Source organism: Salvelinus fontinalis, chromosome 33, assembly GCF_029448725.1.
Source record: "Salvelinus fontinalis isolate EN_2023a chromosome 33, ASM2944872v1, whole genome shotgun sequence".
In the NCBI taxonomy this organism is placed as follows: Eukaryota; Metazoa; Chordata; class Actinopteri; order Salmoniformes; family Salmonidae; genus Salvelinus; species Salvelinus fontinalis.
Genome location: NC_074697.1, coordinates 30,199,466 through 30,222,294, shown reverse-complemented (window position 1 = coordinate 30,222,294; position 22,829 = coordinate 30,199,466). Strand labels below are relative to the sequence as shown.

The 22,829-nt window shown below is 43.4% G+C and overlaps 1 protein-coding gene across 2 annotated transcripts in view; it reads left to right on the top strand.

Moving 5' to 3' along the window:
* Nucleotides 1-22,829, top strand: part of LOC129831980 (replication protein A 70 kDa DNA-binding subunit-like) — a 67,088-nt gene that overhangs the window by 25,230 nt on the left and 19,029 nt on the right. For both annotated transcript variants that reach the window (XM_055895669.1, XM_055895668.1), the window contains 4 exons: nucleotides 7,873-8,002; nucleotides 17,979-18,155; nucleotides 19,349-19,456; nucleotides 19,791-19,877. In XM_055895669.1, coding sequence (XP_055751644.1) covers nucleotides 7,873-8,002; nucleotides 17,979-18,155; nucleotides 19,349-19,456; nucleotides 19,791-19,877 — 502 coding nt within the window. The remainder of the gene's footprint in view (nucleotides 1-7,872; nucleotides 8,003-17,978; nucleotides 18,156-19,348; nucleotides 19,457-19,790; nucleotides 19,878-22,829) is intronic.

The window sequence follows — 22,829 nt, the reverse complement described above, 5'->3', positions numbered from 1 at the left end:
CAATGACGCCCTATTCCTTATATAGTGCACTACTTTTGACCAGAACCTTATGGGCCCTGGTCGATAGTAGTCTACTACATAGGGAATAGGGTGCCATTTGGGATGCAGACACTCAGTCACTTCTCACATGGACAGCCAGAGATAACGAGGCTAAGTGTTGATATGTTTTCCAGTGCAGAGCCTAGCTGCCATGGGATGATGCAGGTCCTCAAGGACCAGTGGGTTCCTGCGGGTTCGCAGGCATCCATCAATTAAGCAAACCGTTCAGCGGTTGCTGATATGAGTCCTGACCTCAGCCATTAGTCTCTCAGACAGTGGTGCACTAAGTTCTATATAACACTTCTGTTTTGCGTGTGGCAGTGACCCAAACAGCACATTTTATAATATTTTCTGTTGATATTATACTGAACAAAAATATAAATGCAACATGTAAATTATTAGTCACATTTTTCATGAGCTGAAATAAAAGACCCAGAAACTTTTTCATATGCACAAAAAGCGTATTTCTTTCAAAGATTTTGTGCACAACGTTGTTTACATCCCTGTTGGTGAGCATTTCTCCTTTGCCAAGATAATCCATCCACCTGACAGGTGTGGAATATCAAGATGCTGATTAAACAGCATGATCATTACACAGGTGCACCTTGTGTTGGGGACTTCTCATGGCTGCGCCCCTGCCCAGTCATGTGAAATCCATAGATTAGTGCCTAATTAATATATTTCATGTGACTGATTTCCTTCTATAAGCTGTAACTCAGTCAAATCTTTTCTGTGTATATTTTTGTTCAGTGTATGTATCGATTGACTCAAAGTATAGCTTTTTTTGCTAATGTAGGTAGTGTTAGCTACCACTAGTCTGCTGTACCTGCACCAAAACATCAGTATTTTTCCTTCATAGCTTGTAATCTGTCTTCTTTTTAAATAATGAGCCAACATGTTTTCAGCACTTTTATTTTCCTGACTGATCAAAACTAATTTTGTCATGCGCTCTTGTCTCTGCAGCAGACATATAGTGAGCAATATGTTTGAGACCTCAAATCGCAGTTTATTTTTATTTAACTTTTATATAGCTAGGTTGATCAGTCAAGAACAAATTCTTATTTACAATGAAGGCCTACCGGGGAACAGTGGGTTAACTGCCTTGTTCAGGTGCAGAACAACAGATTTTTGATCCAGCAAACTTTTGGTTACTAGCCCAAAGCTCTAAACAATAGGCTACCTGCCGCGCTGTATTGAATCGCAATACATAGAGAATGACAATCCATATCGTATCGGCACCTAAGTATCGTGATAATATCGTATCGTGAGGTCCCTGGTAATTCCCAGCCCTACTGTACATGACGGTCTACTGTCTAAATATGGAAGACTCTCACATATTGTAAGGAAGTAAAAAGTTGTACGGAGAACAAATTTATTTTTGCTTTTCAAGTAGTACGGCGCAATATGTTGATTTAAAACTAGGTTAGTAGTGAATGATTTAGTGATTTTAGGCCTAGCACATCAGTGCTTGTTGAGTACTTTCAGTACTCTGGGAGAGAAGGATGCTGATCATCAGTGAGCCATGCTTTTAGCAGTCTGAGTCTGCATAGCATATTTCACCCTATTCCAAATATAGTGGTCCATGGGGCTCTGCTCAAAAGTAGTGCACTCTATAGGGAATAGGATTCCATTTGGGATGTAACCGATCTGTCCACAAATGAGGTCTTTTATGTGATCGTTTCATCTTGCAAGCATAGAAAACCCAGAGCCTATTTACAACTGAAAACGAAGTCGAGTTCTGAGAGCCTTCTGTCAGAGCCAAGCTCTTGAAAAGCATAATTTTGTAAAGTGTAGGTATCTTAATTTGATGATTTTTGCTGCAGTCTGTTGGGATTTCCGTAAGTATCTATCCTACCCAGGGTAAGCTGTTGACTGAAAGCCATGCAGTGGATCAGGGGTTCCGCTCAGCCTATCCCTGTGTGTGCTGTACTGAAAAAAACATTGCTATACCTTTAATGTCAATCTAATTAATCTTATGGAGAGAAAGTGTTTAATTTCCTCAAACAAGAATGCCGCACGACGCAGCAATTATCTTGAGCCCTGATTTGGTTCTGAGCTCCATAATAATATATATTATATGATTCCCTTCTTGTCTTTGAAATGGACTTCTACAGATTTGCCATGAAATTTGTGTTCTTTTTTGGGGAGAATTGGGAATATGAACTACTGTGCATGAAAGAAACATGAATTTGTCTTTATGGAGAGCATCACATGCGATTTCTCTGGTGCTGCAGTAATTTAGGGCACTGTCTTAGCCCCTTACATAATTGAAATGCTTAAAGATGAATTTAGCTAGATTAATTAAGGGTTCCTTACTCAACTGGTGCTGCTTTTACCTCTGCTTTCTGCAACTTTGGTACATGCTCGTTTGGTGCCGTCATTATTTAGGCATTTAAAAGATGCTTAACCATAATTTATTTACCTTAACATAAAGCAAATCTACTTAATTATAGCTTAATCTAGTAAATTACCCTGTTCTTCCACAGTATGTCAACTCAGCAAAAAAAGAAACATCCTTTCACTGTCAACTGTGTTTATTTTCAGCAAACTTAACATGTGTATGAACATAAGATTCAACAACTGAGACATAAACTGAACAAGTTCCACAGACATGTGACTAACAGGAATTGAATAATGTGTCCCTGAACAAAGGGGGGGTCAACATCAAAAGTAACAGTCTGTATCTGGTGTGGCCACCAGCTGCATTAAGTACTGCAGTGCATCTCTTCCTCATGGACTGCACCAGATTTGCCAGTTCTTGCTGTGAGATTTTACCACACTTTTCCACCAAGGCACCTGCAAGTTCCCAGACATTTTTGAGGGGAATGGCCCTAGCCCTCACCCTCCGGTCCAACAGGTCCCGGACGTGCTCAATGGGATTGCGATCCAGGCTCTTTGCTGGACATTCCTGACATTCCTGTCTTGCAGGAAATCACGCACAGAATGAGCAGTATGGCTGGTGGCATTGTCATGCTGGAGGGTCATGTCAGGATGAGCCTGCAGGAAGGGTACCACATGAGGGAGGAGGATGTCTTCCCTGTAACGCACAGCGTTGAGATTGCCTGCAATGACAACAAGCTTAGTCCGATGATGCTGTGACACAACGCCCCAGACCATGACGGACCCTCCACCTCCAAATCGATCCCGCTCCAGAGTACAGGCCTCGGTGTAACGCTCATTCGTTTGACGATAAACGCGAGTCCGACCATCACCCCTGGTGAGACAAAACCGTGACTCGTCAGTGAAGAGCACTATTTGCCAGTCCTGTCTGGTCCAGCGATGGTGGGTTTGTGCCCATAGGCGACGTTGTTGTTGCTTGTGTTGTCTGGTAAGGACCTGCCTTACAACAGGTCTACAAGCCTTCCGTCCAGCGTCTCTCAGCCTAATGCGGACAGTCTGAGCACTGATGGAGGTATTGTGCGTTCCTAGTGTAACTCAGGCAGTTGTTGCCATCCTGTACCTATCCCGCAGGTGTCATGTTCGGCTGTACCGATCCTGTGCAGGTGTTGTTACACGTGGTCTGCCACTGCGAGGACGATCAGCTGTTCGTCCTGTCTCCCTGTAGCGCTGTCTTAGGGGTATCACATTACGGACATTGCAATTTATTGCCCTGGCCACATCTGAAGTCCTCATGCCTCCTTGCAGCATGCCTATGGCACATTCACACAGATGACTAGGGACCCTGGGCTTCTTTCTTTTGGTGTTTTTCAGAGTCAGTAGAAAGGCCTCTTTTTAGTGTCCTAAGTTTTTGTAACTGTGACCTTAATTGCCTACCGTCTCGAAGCTGTTAGTGTCTTAACGACCGTTCCACAGGAGCATTTTCATTAATTGTTTATGGTTCATTGAACAAGCATGGGAAACAGTTTTTTAAACCGTTTACAATGAAGATCTGTGAAGTTATTTGGATTTTTACGAATGATCTTTGAGAGACGGGGTCCTGAAAAGGGGATGTTTCTTTTTTTGCTGAGTTTAGTAACATACCCTGAACATGCCTGCCTGCTCAGTTGCTATTTGGGACGATTTAGATCAAATCCACATAAAATAAAATCTAATTTTGTACTAATTTGTTTCATAAGCAAACCTGAACGTACAATTTTTCCCTGCTGATCCATCCGGTCCATACAGTAGCAGCCGTTGTCCATTAGATGGCATCATCAGACACATCTGGAGTGGCTCCTGTCCTCCCTCTCTTCATCTCTCTCGCTCTCCTAGCTGACTGGACAACTGTGTCTGTCTCTCCATCTTCTTGTCATTCTTCCTCTTCCTGACACAACCTCTTGTTCCTTTCCTCTTGTTGTCCTCAGTCCTATTGCCGTCTCTTACTTGGTGACACTTGGCCACTCTCACTCTTTCTGTTCAGTGTTGTTTTCCTGCAGTCCTCCTTACTGAGTCATCTGATTTCCCTTACACACTACATACAGAATGGGTTGTGTCCCAAATGGCACCCTATTCCCTTTATAGTACACTACTTTTGACCAGAGTCCTATGGGCCCTTGTCAAAAGTAGTGCACTATGTAGGGAATTGGGTGCCATTTGGTAAGTGGACACACTGTTACCCACTAGTGGAGCTGCTCTGCTCACAGCAAAAATATATTTGTCCTTTTAATTTTTTACCTCAATAAAATAGCATAAACCTTTTGCGTGCGGACCCACTACTAATGAAGCAAGCACGCCAGTTAGGGATTTCAATAACATTTTGATTGCCCTCCTCCGCTCACACGTTGGAATTGTGCCGTTGCTCTCTGGTAGTTGTGCTCTCTGGTAGTTGTGCTCTCTGGTAGTTGTGCTCTCTGGTAGTTGTGCTCTCTGGTAGTTGTGCTCTCTGGTAGTTGTGCTCTCCGGTAGTTGTGCTCTCTGGTAGTTGTGCTCTCTGGTAGTTGTGCTCTCTGGTAGTTGTGCTCTCTGGTAGTTGTGCTCTCTGGTAGTTGTGCTCTCTGGTAGTTGTGCTCTCTGGTAGTTGTGCTCTCTGGTAGTTGTGCTCTCTGGTAGTTGTGCTCTCTGGTAGTTGTGCTCTCTGGTAGTTGTGCTCTCTGGTAGTTGTGCTCTCTGGTAGTTGTGCTCTCTGGTAGTTGTGCTCTCTGGTAGTTGTGCTCTCTGGTAGTTGTGCTCTCTGGTAGTTGTGCTCTCTGGTAGTTGTGCTCTCTGGTAGTTGTGCTCTCTGGTAGTTGTGCTCTCTGGTAGTTGTGCTCTCTGGTAGTTGTGCTCTCCGGTAGTTGTGCTCTCTGGTAGTTGTGCTCTCTGGTAGTTGTGCTGCTGTCCACTACTTTATTTCTCTCATTCATTCCGACTGAGTCTCAGTGTTCCAAAATAACACTTAATATTTTTTAGTTAAACAAGTAGCTTAACTATGTGGCTATGCTACTTGATCTCTCTCCTCTTATTCCCTCTTGTTGTCAGTAGTTTGTCCCAGCTTAGTTCCCGCCTGGCGCATGTCCTTTTGTGAAATTATAAACTGTTTTGAGATTGACAATTTGGAAATGTTATGTTGGAATAGAATACGTAGTCACATTTACAACCACGTTCCTATTGAAAATGACCTCATGTACTGTGTTGTTCAACTCCAACTACAGGGACTGGTTTCTTGAGCAGACCTCATGGATGACTAGTCATATTTGTTGTATGTTGTCCGCCAGTCATAGACGCACCATGAGAGCCATAGCTGGAGGCAGGGAAGGAACAAAACAGTGCTTACAGAAGGGTTTCTGTCATGCTCAGCTGCTCTTTCTCCTTCCCTCTGTCACATGCTCGCATGTCGCCCTGCTGTCCTGCCTGTCCTGTCCTCTACTTGGCAGTATGGCTCGTTGTGACGGTGCCATGCTATGCACATGAATCTGTTATTTTCCCTTCTCTTCTTCTTGTCGTTGTCGTCTCTCTCTTCCAGTCGGTTAGTCTCACTTCATCCACGCTCGGAGCATCTCCATGCCTGTCTATCAGACCACTGTTGCACATCTTCTGCCAACTCCAATTTGTCCTCCTTTTGTCTCCTCCATCAAGCCCACTGACTTACTGTTCCATGCCTGTTGTAGCGGTTTCCTACAGAACAATCTTCTGTTTGTCTGCCTTTACAGTCTGCGTTACATAGTCTCCTGGGTATCTTGTTTAGCATTTTGTAACTGTCAAAAAGAACATATTGAGAAATAAGATATACTGTACATTAATGATAATCTGCTTACCTACCAGGAGTCAGCCCTGTCTGGATCTGAAAAGACCATAAATGTTTAATTCCTTTCATTCTATTCCAGACTATTTCTCTTGGCGAAACACCAGCAGCTTCATGAAAGGAGTTATTGTTCATCAGAAATAAATAACTATTTTCAGGTGGATTTCAGAACTAGGTTGACGTTGTTTTTAATGCATCATCAGCCAGGTGTTTTTGTTGATACCCCCTATCTGCACGAACACCAGTACAATTATAACAAAGCAGGGATGCTAGTGCGGAGATGAGGGAATAGGTGCCACAGGAAAGAATTACTCACATTTTTCAGTGGAGGGGAAATTGGCAGAGGCCATAGTGGCCGGGCCACATGCTCACAGGCCATTAATGGGGATATTTTCAATTAGTCATGCTTCTGAGAGCAAGGCCCGGCTCCCTGTATTTACTGCCCCCCCCCCCCCTCCCCCCCACAGCGCTACACAATACCTGCTAGCAATAGATTAGTAAGCGCTATTGATCTCTTGCACCATTCCAACCTGAGTGTTCTATAGTTTTTCCCTTTTTACCCATACCCTCCCCCTACTCTCCATCCCTCTCCTCCCTCCTTCCCACTTGTCACCTGGAGGTAACGCTGAGTGAAAATTGGTTTCTGATTCTGCCATCACTGCTGTTGATTCATTTCACTGCCACTCAGCCTGCTTTGCTCTCTGCACAGACTATTCTGTATCCCAAATGACACCATATTCCTTATTTAGTGCACTATATAGGGAATAGAGTGCCATTTTAGGATGCAACCTAGCTCAGCTTTGTCAAACAGGGAAGGCTATGTTGGCCAGGATGGATTTTATTAAACCCCTACTAGATAACAGACAACTCACGAGGCAGTGGTCTGTGGTCTGCAGGGCACGAGGCTATAAGGCAGTGTTCTGCAGGGCACGAGGCTACAAGGCAGTGGTCTGCAGGGCACGAGGCTACAAGGCAGTGGTCTGCAGGGCACGAGGCTACAAGGCAGTGGTCTGCAGGGCACGAGGCTACAAGGCAGTGGTCTGCAGGGCACGAGGCTACAAGGCAGTGGTCTGCAGGGCACGAGGCTACAAGGCAGTGGTCTGCAGGGCACGAGGCTACAAGGCAGTGGTCTGCAGGGCACGAGGCTACAAGGCAGTGGTCTGCAGGGCACGAGGCTACAAGGCAGTGGTCTGCAGGGCACGAGGCTACAAGGCAGTGGTCTGCAGGGCACGAGGCTACAAGGCAGTGGTCTGCAGGGCACGAGGCTACAAGGCAGTGGTCTGCAGGGCACGAGGCTACAAGGCAGTGGTCTGCAGGGCACGAGGCTACAAGGCAGTGGTCTGCAGGGCACGAGGCTACAAGGCAGTGGTCTGCAGGGCACGAGGCTACAAGGCAGTGGTCTGCAGGGCACGAGGCTACAAGGCAGTGGTCTGCAGGGCACGAGGCTACAAGGCAGTGGTCTGCAGGGCACGAGGCTACAAGGCAGTGGTCTGCAGGGCACCTCTATGTATTACACTTTGTCTCTTCTATTGTGATTGATGGGGTTGTTTCTGCAGTGACATGTTTTAGGCTGGGTTTCTGTATAGCACTTTGACATCTGATGTAAAAAAGGGCTTTATAAATAAATTAAGATTTGATGTTGACCAAAGTGTGGGGGGGATGTGTTCGTCTAGGTATGATAAGGAGGGCCACTCTATGGATGGCCAGTCTCTGACGGAGGCGAGGACAGGTGGAGGAGGAGGGAACACCAACTGGAAGACCCTGACTGACATCAAGACTGAGCACCTCGGACACGGAGACAAGGTTTGTTACGCACGCACACATACGGCACGCACGCACACATACGGCACGCACGCACACATACGGCACGCACGCACACATACGGCACGCACGCACACATACATACTTTTATGTAGACAAACACATGTACATCCAAACATTGTGAAATATGATAAGGTCGTACATAATGCTTTTCTTGACTTGATTCGAAGACAAGTCATCACTTGTTTTAAAAGTGTGAAGTAGACCAACCTGCATTGTGGATCCAACACACAGCAGGCAGCATACCATACAGCATCTCTATCTTAGTCACTATGGAGCAGGATTCTCTTGTCTTGGCTGACAGTCATTATGTTAAATATTTGTAATCAGAGCGACTCATTAAATGACTGCGTTGCTGGTTCCTGAGCTTGTTTTTAAAGCAGAATGTGTCCAAAATGCGACCCTGTTCCCTACATAGTGCTCTACTTTTGTCCAGGGCCCAATGGCACTCTATGCCATATGGGACCTGGTCAACAGTAGAGTGCTGTATAAGGAATAGGGTGCCATTTGGGATGCAACCATATGGTGTTCTGATGTTCTCCATCATTAATCACCAACATTAGGTGCCCTCTGCATCCCTCTCCCTACCTAGGTATATGCTTCATGTGAAGTCACATTTATCTCCCATATTGATTGTGAAGAGAAGGGCTCCATTCATTCAGCTTGGTAATGAAGTGGTTGCACTCATAAGTCAAGTAATACATGTGCTTGTAATTTCAGCTTCTTATTTACATTTTATGGAAATGGAGGAAGGGTAAAAAGGTGGATAATTAATCTATGGTTATGGAAACTGATTTTTCCTTTTGATATTTGGAATATAAAGCTATATTAATTCATCCTGGGCCTTGGTTTTTAACCTCCGTATTGGAATAAGTAGGAGGGATGAGAGGATTTGAATTAGGTTTATTTGACTGACGTTGTCTGAGGAGAGTCCTTGGGTTAGAACAGCACTGGGAGAGAGGCGAGGATGGAGAGAGGATAGTGCGCAAGCCCAGGACAGAGGGAGGATGGGGCTGGGCGGTATACCGTATTTTACTATATACTGGTACTGATGCACGGACCGGTTTGGGTTTTTACTTTACCTTCTATAACCATATTTGAATGTTTGGTTTGTTAAATGTGATACGCCGTGTGTAATGTCCATTTGTATAGTTGACTCAGCTACTTGAGTCATCCCTTTCCGCTCTCTCCCTCTCCACGCCACTTTCCACACAGACCTAGTACCACCCCCTGTCACTCAAGGAGTGCATTTGTTGTTCCTCGACCACGAGACACTTGCGTTCAGTCTGCATGGTCAATGCAGCACATGCAACAATGTTGATGACAACGATGTTGTTTCCACTTTGATTTTAATATAAATCCTCAAGCGTTCTATAATTACAATATTAGTTTGTTTCTTAGCTCTGCAAACAGCTAGTTTGTATTTTCTTAGCAAGTTAACCTAAATCGTGTTAGCTACTAATGCTAATCGCTAGTTAGCTGGCTAGCTAACAGTATCTTCTAAATCAAAGAAGAATAGGCGAAGCATGTAAATGTTTGCTATATGAATAAAGATTTCATGTAGCCAAAGAATATAGTGTCCCCCTAGGAAACACAGAACATCACTTTGGTTCCTACCCTGTCACAATTTCTTTTTTTTTCTTTCTTTTTTTACCTTTATTTAACCAGGTAGGCTAGTTGAGAACAAGTTCTCATTTACAACTGCGACCGGGCCAAGATAAAGCAAAGCAGTTCGACACAAACAACAACAGAGTTACACATGGAATAAACAAGCGTACAGTCAATAATACAATAGAAGAAAAAAGAGTCGAAATACACTGTGTGCAAATAGCGTGAGGAGGTAAGGCAATAAATAGGCCATAGTAGCAATTAGCAAGTAATTACAGTTTAGCAAATTAACACTGGACTGATAGATGAGAAGATGATGATGTGTAAGTAGAAATACTGGTGTGCAAAAGAGCAGAAAAGTAAATAAAAACAATATGGGGATTAGGTAGGTAGATTGGGTGGGCTATTTACAGATGGGCTATGTACAGCTGCAGCGATCGGTTTGCTGCTCAGATAGCTGATGTTTAAAGTTAGTGAGAAAAAGATGAGTCTCCAGCTTCAGCGATTTTTGCAATTTGTTCCAGTCATTGGCAGCAGAGAACTGGAAGGAAAGGCGGCCAAAAGAGTGTTGGCTTTGGGAATGACCAGTGAAATATACCTGCTGGAGCGCGTGCTACGGGTGGGTGTTTTTATCGTGACCAGTGAGCTGAGGTAAGGCGGAGCTTTACCTAGCATAGACTTATAGATTACTTGGAGCCAGTTGGTCTGGCGACAAATATGTAGCGAGGGCCAGCCGACTAGAGCATACAGGTCGCAGTGGTGGGTGGTATAAGGGGCTTTGGTAACAAAACGGATGGCACTGTGATAGACTACATCCAATTTGCTGAGTAGAGTATTGGAAGCCATTTTGTAAATGACATCGTCAACGATCGGTAGGATAGTCAGTTTTACGAGGGTATGTTTGGCGGCGTGAGTGAAGGATGCTTTGTTGAGAAATAGGAAGCCGATTCTAGATTTAATTTTAGATTGGAGATGTTTAATATGAGTCTGGAAGGAGAGTTTACAGTCCAGCCAGACACCTAGGTAGTTGTCCACATATTCTAAGTCAGAACAGTCCAGAATAGTGATGCTAGTCGGGCGGGCGGGTGCGGGCAGCAAACGGTTGAAGAGCATGCATTTGGTTTTACTCGCGTTTAAGAGCAGTTGGAGGCCATGGAAGGAGTGTTGTATGGCATTGAAGCTCGTTTGGAGGTTAGTTAACACAGTATTCTACGAAGGGCCAGATGTATACAGAATGGTGTCGTCTACATAGAGGTGGATCAGAGAATCACCCGCAGCAAGAGCAACATCGTTGATATATACAGAGAAAAGAGTCGGCCCGAGAATTGAACCCTGTGGTACCCCCATAGAAACTGCCAGAAGTCCGGACAACAGGCCCTCCGATTTGACACACTGAACTCTATCAGAGAAGTAGTTGGTGAACCAGGCGAGGCAGTCATTTGAGAAACCAAGGCGGTTGAGTCTGCCGATAAGAATGTGGTGATTGACCAAGTCGAAAGCCTTGGCCAGGTCGATGAAGCTGGCTGCACAGTACTGTCTTTTATCGATGACGGTTATGATATCGTTTAGTACCTTGAGCGTGGCTGACGTGCACCCATGACCAACTCGGAAACCGGGTTGCACAGCGGAGAAGGTACGATGGGATTCGAAATGGTCAGTGATCTGTTTATTAGCTTGGCTTTCGAAGACTTTAGAGCAGGGGTGTCAAACATACGGCCCGCGGGCCGGAACCGGCCCCCAAGGAGGTTCGATCAGGCCCGCAGGATAATTTGAAAGTGGAAAAAATGCATAAAAGACATGGAATTAATATTTTTAATTCGCTGCAATTCATGGATTATCCGCTAAGGGGCGCACTCTTTCCATCAGAGTAGAAGACAAGCCGCATCACTGAGACAGACTGAAAACAGCAGACGGTATCAATGCGCCATCTGCTGCTTGTTACGACGTTGTTAATACCTTGGTCTCTACCTCTCCGCTACACCCTCATTAGCCAAAATGTCGTTATCCAAACGGAGAAAAGTAGATAAGGAGTGTAGAATTTTCAAAGAAAAATGGACCACGTCCTATTTATTTACAGAGATGCACGGAAAACCTTCGTGCTTGGTGTGTTTGCAACAAGTTTCGGTATTGAAGGAATATAATATTCGACGCCACTACGAGACTCATCACAGCGAAAAATATGACGGCTTGCAAGGACAACTGAGAAGAGATAAGATTAACGAATTGCTGGCGGGTCTGAGGAAACAGCAGTCAACTTTCATCCAGAGCCGAGAAGTCAGTGAAGCAGCGGTAAAAGCCAGCTACCTAATTGCTAGCGAAATAGCATTAGCATCGAAGCCGTATTCCGGCGGTGACTTTGTTAAACGATGCATGATGAAGGCGGCTGAACTTGTATGTCCCGAGAAGCGACAAGCTTTTGCCAATATTAGCCTGACGAGGAATACTATAGCAGAGAGGATTTCGGAACTATCGGCAGATTTAGACAGTCAATTGAAACAGAGAGTCAAGTCATTTATTGCATTTTCCGTGGCAATTGACGAGAGCAATGTTTCATGTATGAAGTTTACAGATTTACAGGACAGGCGAACACTTTCTTCATTACACATTTAAAATCACTCTCCTTAGTTTGTAAGGTGTACGCAGGGATTACATTTAGATTTTATATGCGTATGTGTAAGTGGTTTAAAGATTCCTTTCTTTAAAAGTCTCATTTAATCTTAAAGTGCATTACTATATTTTTCAGTACCAATTAAAGTTTTGTGCCTTTGTACAATCAGTGGGATCAGTTGCAATGCATATTTGTGAATGATAAAAGTAAATTGCACATTTGTCTAAGGAAATATGAGGTGTTTCATGAAATGTTTTGTAAAAGGATAGTTCATTAAATTTCAATATTTTCCTAATGTTCTTGTGCTTCTTTACACCAAAACAAAGGAAAGACATGATATTTTGGTCATTTATAGCAGAGTATGGTATAATTTTAATGGTCCGGCCCACTTGACATCTCCCTAGGCCGTATGTGGCCCACGATGCGAAATGAGTTTGACACCCCTGCTTTAGAGGATGGATATAGGTCTATAACAGTTTGGGTCTAGAGTGTCATCCCCCTTTGAAGAAGGGGGATGATCGCAGCAGCTTTCCAATCTTTAGGGATCTCAGATGATACGAGAGGTTGAACAGACTGGTAATAGGGGTTGCAACAATGGTGGCTGATGATTTTAGAAAGAGAGGGTCCAGATTGTCTGGCTGGTCCATGGCATTTTCATTCGTTGTCATGTCAAACAACACTGTATTCAAAGTGCCCACTATTATTTATATTCTAACTATATAATTATAATAAACATTCTATTTCCATGATTCCAAAAGTTCACCTAAGTGTTTTGATCTAAATCAGTAAGCTAAGGACCCTGGTACTAAACACCTCTGCGACTGGATCCTGGGCTGCCCCCAGGTGGTAAGGTTAGGCAACAACACATCTGCCACGCTGACCCTCAACACGTGGAAGCCTCGGGGTGCGTGGTTAGTCTCCTCCTGTACTCCCTGTTCACCTACGACTGCGTTGCCAAGCACGACTCCAACACCATCATTAAGTTTGCTTACGACACAATGGTGGTAGTCCTGATCACAGACAACGATGAGACAGCCGATAGGGAGGAGGTCAGAGCCAGGACAACAACCTCTCCCTCAACGTGATCAAGACAAAGGAGCTGATCATGGACTACAGGAAAAGGAGGGCCGAACACTGCCCCATTCACATCAACAGGGCTGTAGTGGAGCGGGTCAATAATTTCAAGCTCATTGGTGTCCACATCACCAACAAATGATGGTCCAAACACACCAAGACAGTTGTGAACAGTGCACGACAACACCTTTTCTCCCTCAGAAGACTAAAAAGATTTGGCATGGATCCTCAAAAAGTTATACAGCATCCGATCGTAAGGCGCTAGAGGGTAGTGCGTACAGCCCAGTACATCACCGGGGCCAAGCTTCCTGCCATCCAGGACCTATATAATGGGTGGTGTCAGAGGAAAGCCCATACAATTGTGAAAGACTCCAGTCACCCAAGTCATAGACTGTTCTCTCTGCTACTGCACCGCAAGCAGTACCGGAGCGCCAAGTCTAGGTCCAAAATGCTCCTTAACAACTACCCACAAGACTACTGAACAATTAATCTATTGACCACCCAGACTATTTACATTGATCCCCCCCCTTGTTTTTACGCTGCTGTTACTCACAATTTTTTTTCATCTATGCATATTAATTTTACCCCTACCTACACAAATTACCTCAATTAACCTGTATCCCCCGCACATTGACTCGGTGTCCCGGTAGCCCCTTTATATAGCCTCGTTATTTTCTGTTACTTTTTATATTATTTTTTACTTTAGTTTTAGTCAATATTTTTTCAACTCAATTTCTTGAACTACATTCTTGGTTAAGTAAAATTTGATTTGATTTAATATAGGCTAACCAGTTACTTGACACTCCCCTCACATTGTAGAGTGTATGGACACCTAAATAGGCTAACCAGTTACTTGACACTCCCCTCACATTGTCATGTAGATTCTATAGGTTACATGCAGTAATGCCATTATTGTGGTTAGTCAGATTAATATAATAGTTAAAAACATTTACTTGCAAGAATAACGATTTCCCTAATAATTCTGTTTACATGGACCCTTCTGACATCAGGCTTCCTAATGGGACTCTTGATAAATTCAGGAAATCGCCAATGAAATAAATATTCTACCACAGGGACCATGTTATTTTTGCGACGTCTTTTTGATTCGGAGTTCGAACATGTAGCGTTTGTATGTGAGAACTATTTCTAAGATGCATGCTTTCAGTTTTTTCTGAACTCACTTCACTCGCACATAAGAGGGAGGCTTGTGCTACCGGTGCTGGCACAGGCACAGATCAAATACACCACTGGAATGCCAATTTAAGCCGTTTACATGTCTTAATCATTTGCACGATTGTTCAGAAAACCAAGTGTTTTAATCAACGTATGCTTACTTCGATTTTGGCCTTCTGTTGATTTTTAAGATAAACAGAGTAAGGTGTTTACATTACTATTTCAATACTCGGCCTACTGCCATGACCGGTTTAATATAGAATTATTAATGTGCATGTAAACGTACTCACCATCTCATTGTAGAATAGGCTGTTGGCATTATATGCTAACCAGTATTAGCATTGCTGATTCACAAGTTCCCTTGACCTTCATTAGAGTCCTCCAGACTATCCTGTTGGGTTAAGGCAATTTCTCTTGGCATTAGGCTGTAGTACTAGAGGAGGAGAGAGGAAGGGAGAGGTGTGACCCAGAGCTCTAGTTCAGCCTGTAGTGTCTGAGATGAGGAGCTGACTCAAGCACAGTATCCTCTCCTGGTACTACTCCTGCTCAGCCCGTGGAGACACGGGGTCACAAGGTCGGCCCTCTGAAGGCCCTCTGCAAGTCAGCAGCAATTAATTGTCCCTGTCACAAAGTCTCTGTCACAATCTCAAATTTCCTCAACACCGGCTTGCCCTCTCGACAGCGAATGTCTAACCCCGTCCGCAGCCCGCTCCCTCCCGATGGCTTGACGCTGCCTGCATATGTAAAGCCTTGTGACAGACAGAAGGGGGAAAATCAGGAGGAACATTTCTTTCAGCGGTCTCATCTCTCTCTCTCTGTGGTGAGTGACTCGTTAATTTCAGAGGTATTAACTTGATTCATTAGTGCTCTTTGGGGAAGCTGCAGTACAGGGAGGGAAGTATGAGGTGTTTGTTAAAACAACTGTAGCATAGCACCCCGTATTATTGACATATTCAACAGCGTTTAAGAAATATTACCTTGAACATTGTTATCTTGTGATCAAGCCATCAATGTTTTGATAATTGGTGTCGTAAACATGTTAGCTAACAGGTTAGCAGTTAGTAGTAGTATTTCCACTGAAATGTAAAACATGCTATCAGCTTTTTGATAAGCGGTTTAGCCAAAAATAATTACTGTGTTATTGGCATACAGTCCCCAGTTATTGGCCACCTTACTATTTTGTTCAATTACATGCTATATCCATTTAATTTTGTTCAAAAAAGAGACCCCAACCTCGTATCTGAAGTGTTTACTAGATAGTTGGCTAGCCTTCCAGTAAAAAAACATGTACTTGCCTGTCAACTTTTCATTGCCTGTAGACTCTTAAATGGTTCTTCACCAACATCATTTTGTTTTATAGATTAATCTTGTCTTTTGAGAAAGTAGATAACAGTTTAATACTAACATATACATGAGTATGGATAATTTAGATAAAAAGTTGGATATTAAATGTGTGGTCTGTTGCGCAGTCAAATTTTAAAATACAGTGTGTCCCACAAAATGTGTATTTATTTTTATTCATTTAACCTTTATTCTACTAGGCAAGTCAGTTAAGAACAAATTCTTATTTACAATGATGGCCTACAAAAAGGCAAAAGACCTCCTGCGGGGACGGGGGCTGGGTTAAATAAAAAATATTAAATATATATATTTATCTCTAGATAGATAGATAGATAGAGAGATTATCTGACAAAACACACATCACAACAAGAGAGACGTTACATTAAGAGAGACCTAAGACGACGACATAGCAAGGCAGCAACACATGACAACACAGAATGGTAGCAACATGACAACATGGTAGTAAAACAACATGGTAGCAGCACAACATGGTACAAACATTATTGGGCACAGACAACAGCACAAAGGGCAAGAAGTTAGAGACAACAATACATCATGCAAAGCAGCCACAACTGTCAGTAAGAGTGTCTGAGTTTGAGATAAAACTGTCCAGTTTGAGTGTTTGTTGCAGCTCGTTCCAGTCGCTAGCTGCAGTGAACTGAAAAGACGTGTGTGTGTGTGTGTGTAGATATCATATATATCTCTTTTTGGAAAACTCTGAACCTAACTTACATAAATGAAAGTTGGTTGTCAGCTAGCTAGAAGGTTGTCTTTAGTCGCAAAACGTACCGTTAATTTCCAGGACATTTAAATGTTGAGCTCGAAGTGATTTAATCCTCCAACCACTAGAGTGTCCGAAGTTAGGGGTTGTCTGATGTTGGGGGAAAATGTACTAGTTTTAAAGAGGCCAGCAGTTTGCCTGTAGAGAGAGAGAGAGGGGTGATCAATTACGGCCAAAGTGGCAGAAACGTTCCCTTTTGTTTTTCTATTTATTTCCTTTGAAAACTGGAGGTTAAGATTTTGTCTGGGGCCTCATCTAGATTGTGAACAATAGAATGAAAGAAGAAACTCCTGCATGCCGAATTCTCAATGAAGTGCACCATGCAGAAATGTCCTGTTTCCTGTCCCCTGCTTTCCTGACTGAAGGCACTTGGCCTCAGAGGTTCTCGTGTGTGTTTACGTAATGAGATATTACCATGTGGTATTGCCTATAGGCCCTGGTCGAAATTAGTGTACTATATAGGGAATAGTGGGCTATTTGGGACACAAGCGGTGTTAAGGCATGGAGGTGTCTGCTCCTCTCACCCCACTGTGCTTCTGTCACCCCAATGTCCCCATGGCCACATGCAGGGGTTGTGACGAGCAGTAGGTGGGGGACTAACACAGAGAGAGGGTGGGAAAGCGAGATGTTACAAAACAATGACTATTTGAGGCATGACTGACAAAGACCTGTCCATGGCAGCAAGGCGTATGCGTTGGTGGGTGGGGGTAGAGAAACAGGAAGGGAACTCTACAACGTGTTGACAGAACGATAGGTGATGTGACTCATCTCCAACCCTGTTGACACTGAATCACTTCATCATGTTGCTCCCTCCCACAGCCCTTTGTCTGTCTCCAATTATTTATTTCAGGACTCTCCCCAGGTGCTTGTTGTTGATTTTTTTCTAAAAGATTGTTTATGTATATGGAGGTTATTAACTTTGCTTATACCCCCATAAAAATGATGAGGCAGCCTTTGCTGTTTTGCATTTGTGTTTGGAGCTATGCTATGCAGATTGCAGTTGGTTTGTCATTTTTGCATCCCACTGCATTAATGTTTCTCTTTAATACAGTTTGAATATTCTTGTTGCTGTTCTCTCAGATCTGTTCTTTATGCTTCTCAGTTGTTAGTTCTGCGCCGTGTAATGGCATCAACCTTTACATAGAAATCATGGACCAAGCCTGCACATATTGCCCAGTACAATTTTGCCTGCCACAAAATATCTACGTTTCAAAACGATTGACATAAGAATTCTGTTATGTTTTGTGTTTGTGTCCAGGCAGACTACTTCAGCTGCATGTATTGCAATATGGTCTTCCACAAAACATCTGGTGTACACATTTTTAAAACAACTAAGAAGTATGTTCAGGAATGTTGTGTGTTTGTCCCTCCAGGCAGACTACTTCAGCTGCATTGGCACCATAGTGTACATCCGTAAGGAGAACTGTCTGTACCAGGCGTGCCCAAGTCAGGACTGCAGTAAGAAGGTGGTGGACCAGCAGAACGGCATGTTCCGCTGTGAGAAGTGTGACAAAGAGTTCCCCAACTTCAAATACCGACTCATCCTCTCTGTGAGTGGCGTCTGTCTAAACTCTCTGGCCTCACAGTCACAAAGAGGACACACACACACAAGTGAGCATGCACACACACGCTGAGTCCCACTCTGCCACACCATTCACCCTCACTGTTACAGGGTACCTGCCCTCTCCTGACCCCGTCCCCTAGGCCTCTATTCATTCTCTCCTATCCTCACAGGTCCCTGAGGGTGGGAGCAGTGGCTGCTGTGGCTGAGGGTTTTCTCTGGGGGACTCATCTACTGCTTCTCATTACTCTCTCTCGCGCTTTCTCTCTCTCGCGCCTCTTTTGTGTGCTCTTTTGCTCTTTCTCATCGGCCTCCAGCCAGTCTCCCTTATGGTACTTCTTCTCTCACGGTGCTTAACTAACTCTCCATCGGATCTCTTTACAGTCATGTTTCAAGAAGATTATTATTTAATCCATTCTGCTGTCGCTGCTGCAAGCGTCAAATAGTGGCTGGCTATTTAGGATTCGTTTTGATTTGTTTTGTTGGGTGTAAATCAGGATTATGTTGTGTTAATTGCTCTATTTTCCCCTCCTTAATGCTGTTGCTCGATGCTGAGGCATTTTGTCTCTGCTTGTTTAAAATAGCAGCATTCAAATGCTACCTCATTTAGTCAGCAAACAAGCTCTTGCAGCCAGACATCTAAAATAAGCGGCTTTTCTTTTGTTTTGCACCTCTCGCCAGTCAGCATATTGCTTTTCTCCACAGAGCTGGAACATAAACTGTGAATATGCTACCATTGCGCGCAGCTCGCATCACACGTACACCTTGGCTCTTCTGGTATTTGAAGTCCCTGCCTGTCAAATGTATAGAACAGAATAGTTCTATAATAATGATTTTCCCAGCAATATAAACTTGTGCAATTGACAATACATTGATTATGCAGCAGCAACGTGACATCCTACACAACAATAAACCAAAGTACCAAATCCCTGAGAAGCCTACCTTTTTAATAGACTCTGTCTGCGTCCAAATGGCACCCTATGCCCTATGTGGTGCACTTCTTTTGACCAGGGCCTATTGCACTCTGGGCAAAAATAGGTGCGCTATAAAGGGAATAGAGTGCCATGTGTGTTGCAACCTATGATCAATAAAGCCCAGATGACCTTTCCCTCTCCCTTTGACTTTCCCCAGTACTCACTCCTACCATGCGTCTGTCTCTATGTTCCTCCTCTCGTCCTGCAGGCCAACATAGCAGACTACGGGGACAACCAGTGGGTGACCTGCTTCCAGGAGAGTGCTGAAGCCATCCTGGGACAGAACGCTGCTTACCTAGGGCAACTCAAAGACTCGGTGAGCCTTACTCTCCCGCCCGTCTGCCTCCCTGTCTGTCTGCTTCAGAGCCTGGTCTGAGGAATGGGCCTGGGGAGGTGCTGAACCCCAGGCACTGTCTAGCCACCAGCACCAGCTACCTCTGCTCTGCATGAGCAGGCTGCTGTGCCGTGTGGTCTCTGTAGGCTCTCATGGAGCCTCTATGGGGGGGGGGGGGGATTGTTTTAAAGATGGAGAAAGGCTTTGATTTAGAACTTGCCATCTTGATGAAAACAATGGCTTTTTAATGGGAACAAGCACGTTTTTGAAATGTCATTCAAGTTAAATTGATCACATTTTGTTCATTTTTATGCAGAATGAAGCTGCCTTCGAGGAGATCTTTCAGCAGGCCAACTTCCACACGTTCATCTTCCGCAACAGAGTCAAGCTGGAGACCTACAATGTAAGTATCGCTTGACATGTATGGGATTTTTGGGTCTGATACAATACTTATATTTGGGAGGCTACACTGGTTACAATTTATTGGCCGACGCATTGATTTTCAGATATGAGATGTAAAAAATGTATCACAAATTTTGCTCCAAGTGAAAACGTCTCTTCAAAGACACTTTAAAATGTAATTTCATACATTTGAAAAATGAACATAATTTAAATAAATTGAAGTGCTCAGATTAGCATAATTTATTTTGTTTATTATTTATCGATAACGGTGGAGTAAAAACCGCTATGATCAATATCACCTGATTTTTAATATCTGTCAATCAATAGACGTTAGACTTTGGCGGTATCCAGATTGTCAAACCATACCGGGATATTCAGTAATACCGACACTGAACACACGGGGTGCTGTTTTCAAACCCCACTAATACTCTGTAATCCAATGCTAACAAGTACATGTAAAATCCCATAGAGAATGCTAACCAAATGCTAATGAGCACATGGCGAACATTTTGTACATTTTCTGACCTAAACTATACAAGTAACAAAAAAATGCTACACTGTTTGCTGTATGCACAAAACAAATATTAGCAAGCAAGGCTGTTGATTCAGGAAGGGTTTCTCTGCTGTTACCAAGCGAATGCTTCATTTTGGAAGAAGCTAACCACTTAGCTAGATAGCTAATCAGATACTAAATTAGCAAACCAAATGAACAACTGTTGTGAATTCCATACTGTAATTAGATCACATGCTGTACACAAACACCATGTGACTGGGGACCCACCGTAAGCTTCATAATAATGTGACAGGTGAAATGAAGAACGCAATGTTCTATATCTCCTAACGTATTGCACAAATTGACTGCATGTATTTACTTAAAGTAGCGACAAGTATTAAAAAACGTCAAAGAAAAAGTCTCAACGCTATTGACGGTGTTGAAATACCATCCTCTGGCTTTTTCCAAAGGCCCCGGTATACCTCCCAAGCCCAACAGACATTTATTACTTCATATAAGGTAGAGGTTGTCTGGTTCGATTCCAGTTGCCTGGATGGGAGGAAAAGAACACAGACACACACATCTTGTTCAGAGGTTTTACAGAATGCCAATTTATTGAAATCGGCATATAAGCCACTTCTTTATACAGTACCAGTCAAGTTTGGACACACCTACTCATTCAAGAGTTTTTCTTTTTACAATTTTCTACATTGTAGAATAATCATGAAGACATAAACTATGAAATAACACATGGAATCCTGTAGTAACCAAAAATAGTGTTAAAGTAGGCACCCTTTGCCTTGATGACAGCTTTGCACACTTGTGGCATTCTCAACCAGCTTCACCTTGAATGCTTTTCCAACAGTCTTGAAGGAGTTCCCACATACGCTGAGCACTTATTGGCTGCTTTCCCGTCACTCTACGGTCCAACTCATCCCAAACCATCTGGGTTGGGGTCGGGTGATTGTGGAGGCCAGATCATCTGATGCAGCACTTCGTCACGCTCCTTGGTCAAATAGCCCTTACACAGCCTGGAGTTGTTGGGTCATTGTCCTGTTGAAAAACAAATGATTAGTCCCACTAAGCGCAAGCAAGATGGGATGGCGTATCACTGAAGAATGCTGTGGTAGCCATGCTTGTTAAGTGTGCCTTGAATTCTAAATAAATCACTGACAGTGTCACCAGCAAAGCACTATCACACCTCCATTCTTCACGGTGGGAACCACACATGCGGAGATCATCCGTTCACCTACTCTGCGTCTCTCAAAGACACGGCGGTTGGAACCAAAAATCTCGGTCTAATGTCCATTGCTGGTGTTTCTTGGCCCAAGCAAATCTCTTATTGGTGTCCTTTAGTAGTGGTTTCTTTGCAGAAATTCAACCATGAAGGCCTGATTTTCACGCAGTCTCCTCAAAACAGTTGATGTTGTGATATCTCTGTTACTTGAACTCCATTTGGGCTGCAATTTCTGAGGCTGGTAACTGTATTTTTTTATTTAACCTTTATTTAACTAGGCAAGTCAGTTAAGAACAAATTCTTTTTTACAATGACGGCCTAGGAAGAGTGGGTTAACTGCCTTGTTCAGGGGCTGAACGGCAGATTTTTACTTTGTCAGCTCGGGGATTCGATCTAGCAACCTTTCGGTTAATGCCCCAACACTCTAAACACTAGGCTACCTGCCGCCCCAAGTAATGAACTTATCCTCTGCAGCAAAGATAACTCTGGATCTTCCTTTCCTGTGGTGGTCCTCGTGAGACAGTTTCATCATAGCGCTTGATGGTTTTTGCGACTGCACTTGAAAAAAAGTGAACATTTCTTGAAATGTTACTGATTGACTGACCTTCATGTCTTAAAATAATGATGGACTGTCTTTTCTCTTTGCTTATTTGAGCTGTTCTTGCCATAATATGGACTTGGTCTTTTACCAGATAGGGCTATATTCTGTATACCACCCCTACCTTGTCACAACACAACTGATTGGCTCAAGCGCATTAAGAAGGAAAGAAATTCCACAAATGAACTTTTAACAAGGCACACCTGTTAATTGAAATATGTTCCAGGTGACTACTTTATGGAGCTGGTTGAGAGAATGCCAAGAGAGTGTAAAGCTGTCAAGGCAAAGGGTGGCTACTTTGAAGAATCTCAAATATAAAATATTTTTTGTTTTGTTTTACACTTTTTTTTGTAACTACATGATTGCATATTTGTTATGTCATAGTTTTGATGTCTTCACCATTATTCAACAATGTAGAAAATAATCAAAAATAAAGTAAAACCCTTGAATGAGTAGGTGTGTCCAAACTTTTGACTGGTATTGTACAGTATGTTCACCTGTGTTTGACATTGATATTCCAGTTGGCCTGACAAATATTAGCAGTTGGCTGTGACATTTCTCCTTACATCGGTTGTATTACCACCTCTTCTCGCTCTCCTTTCATCCGTTCGTCTGTAGAAAGAGC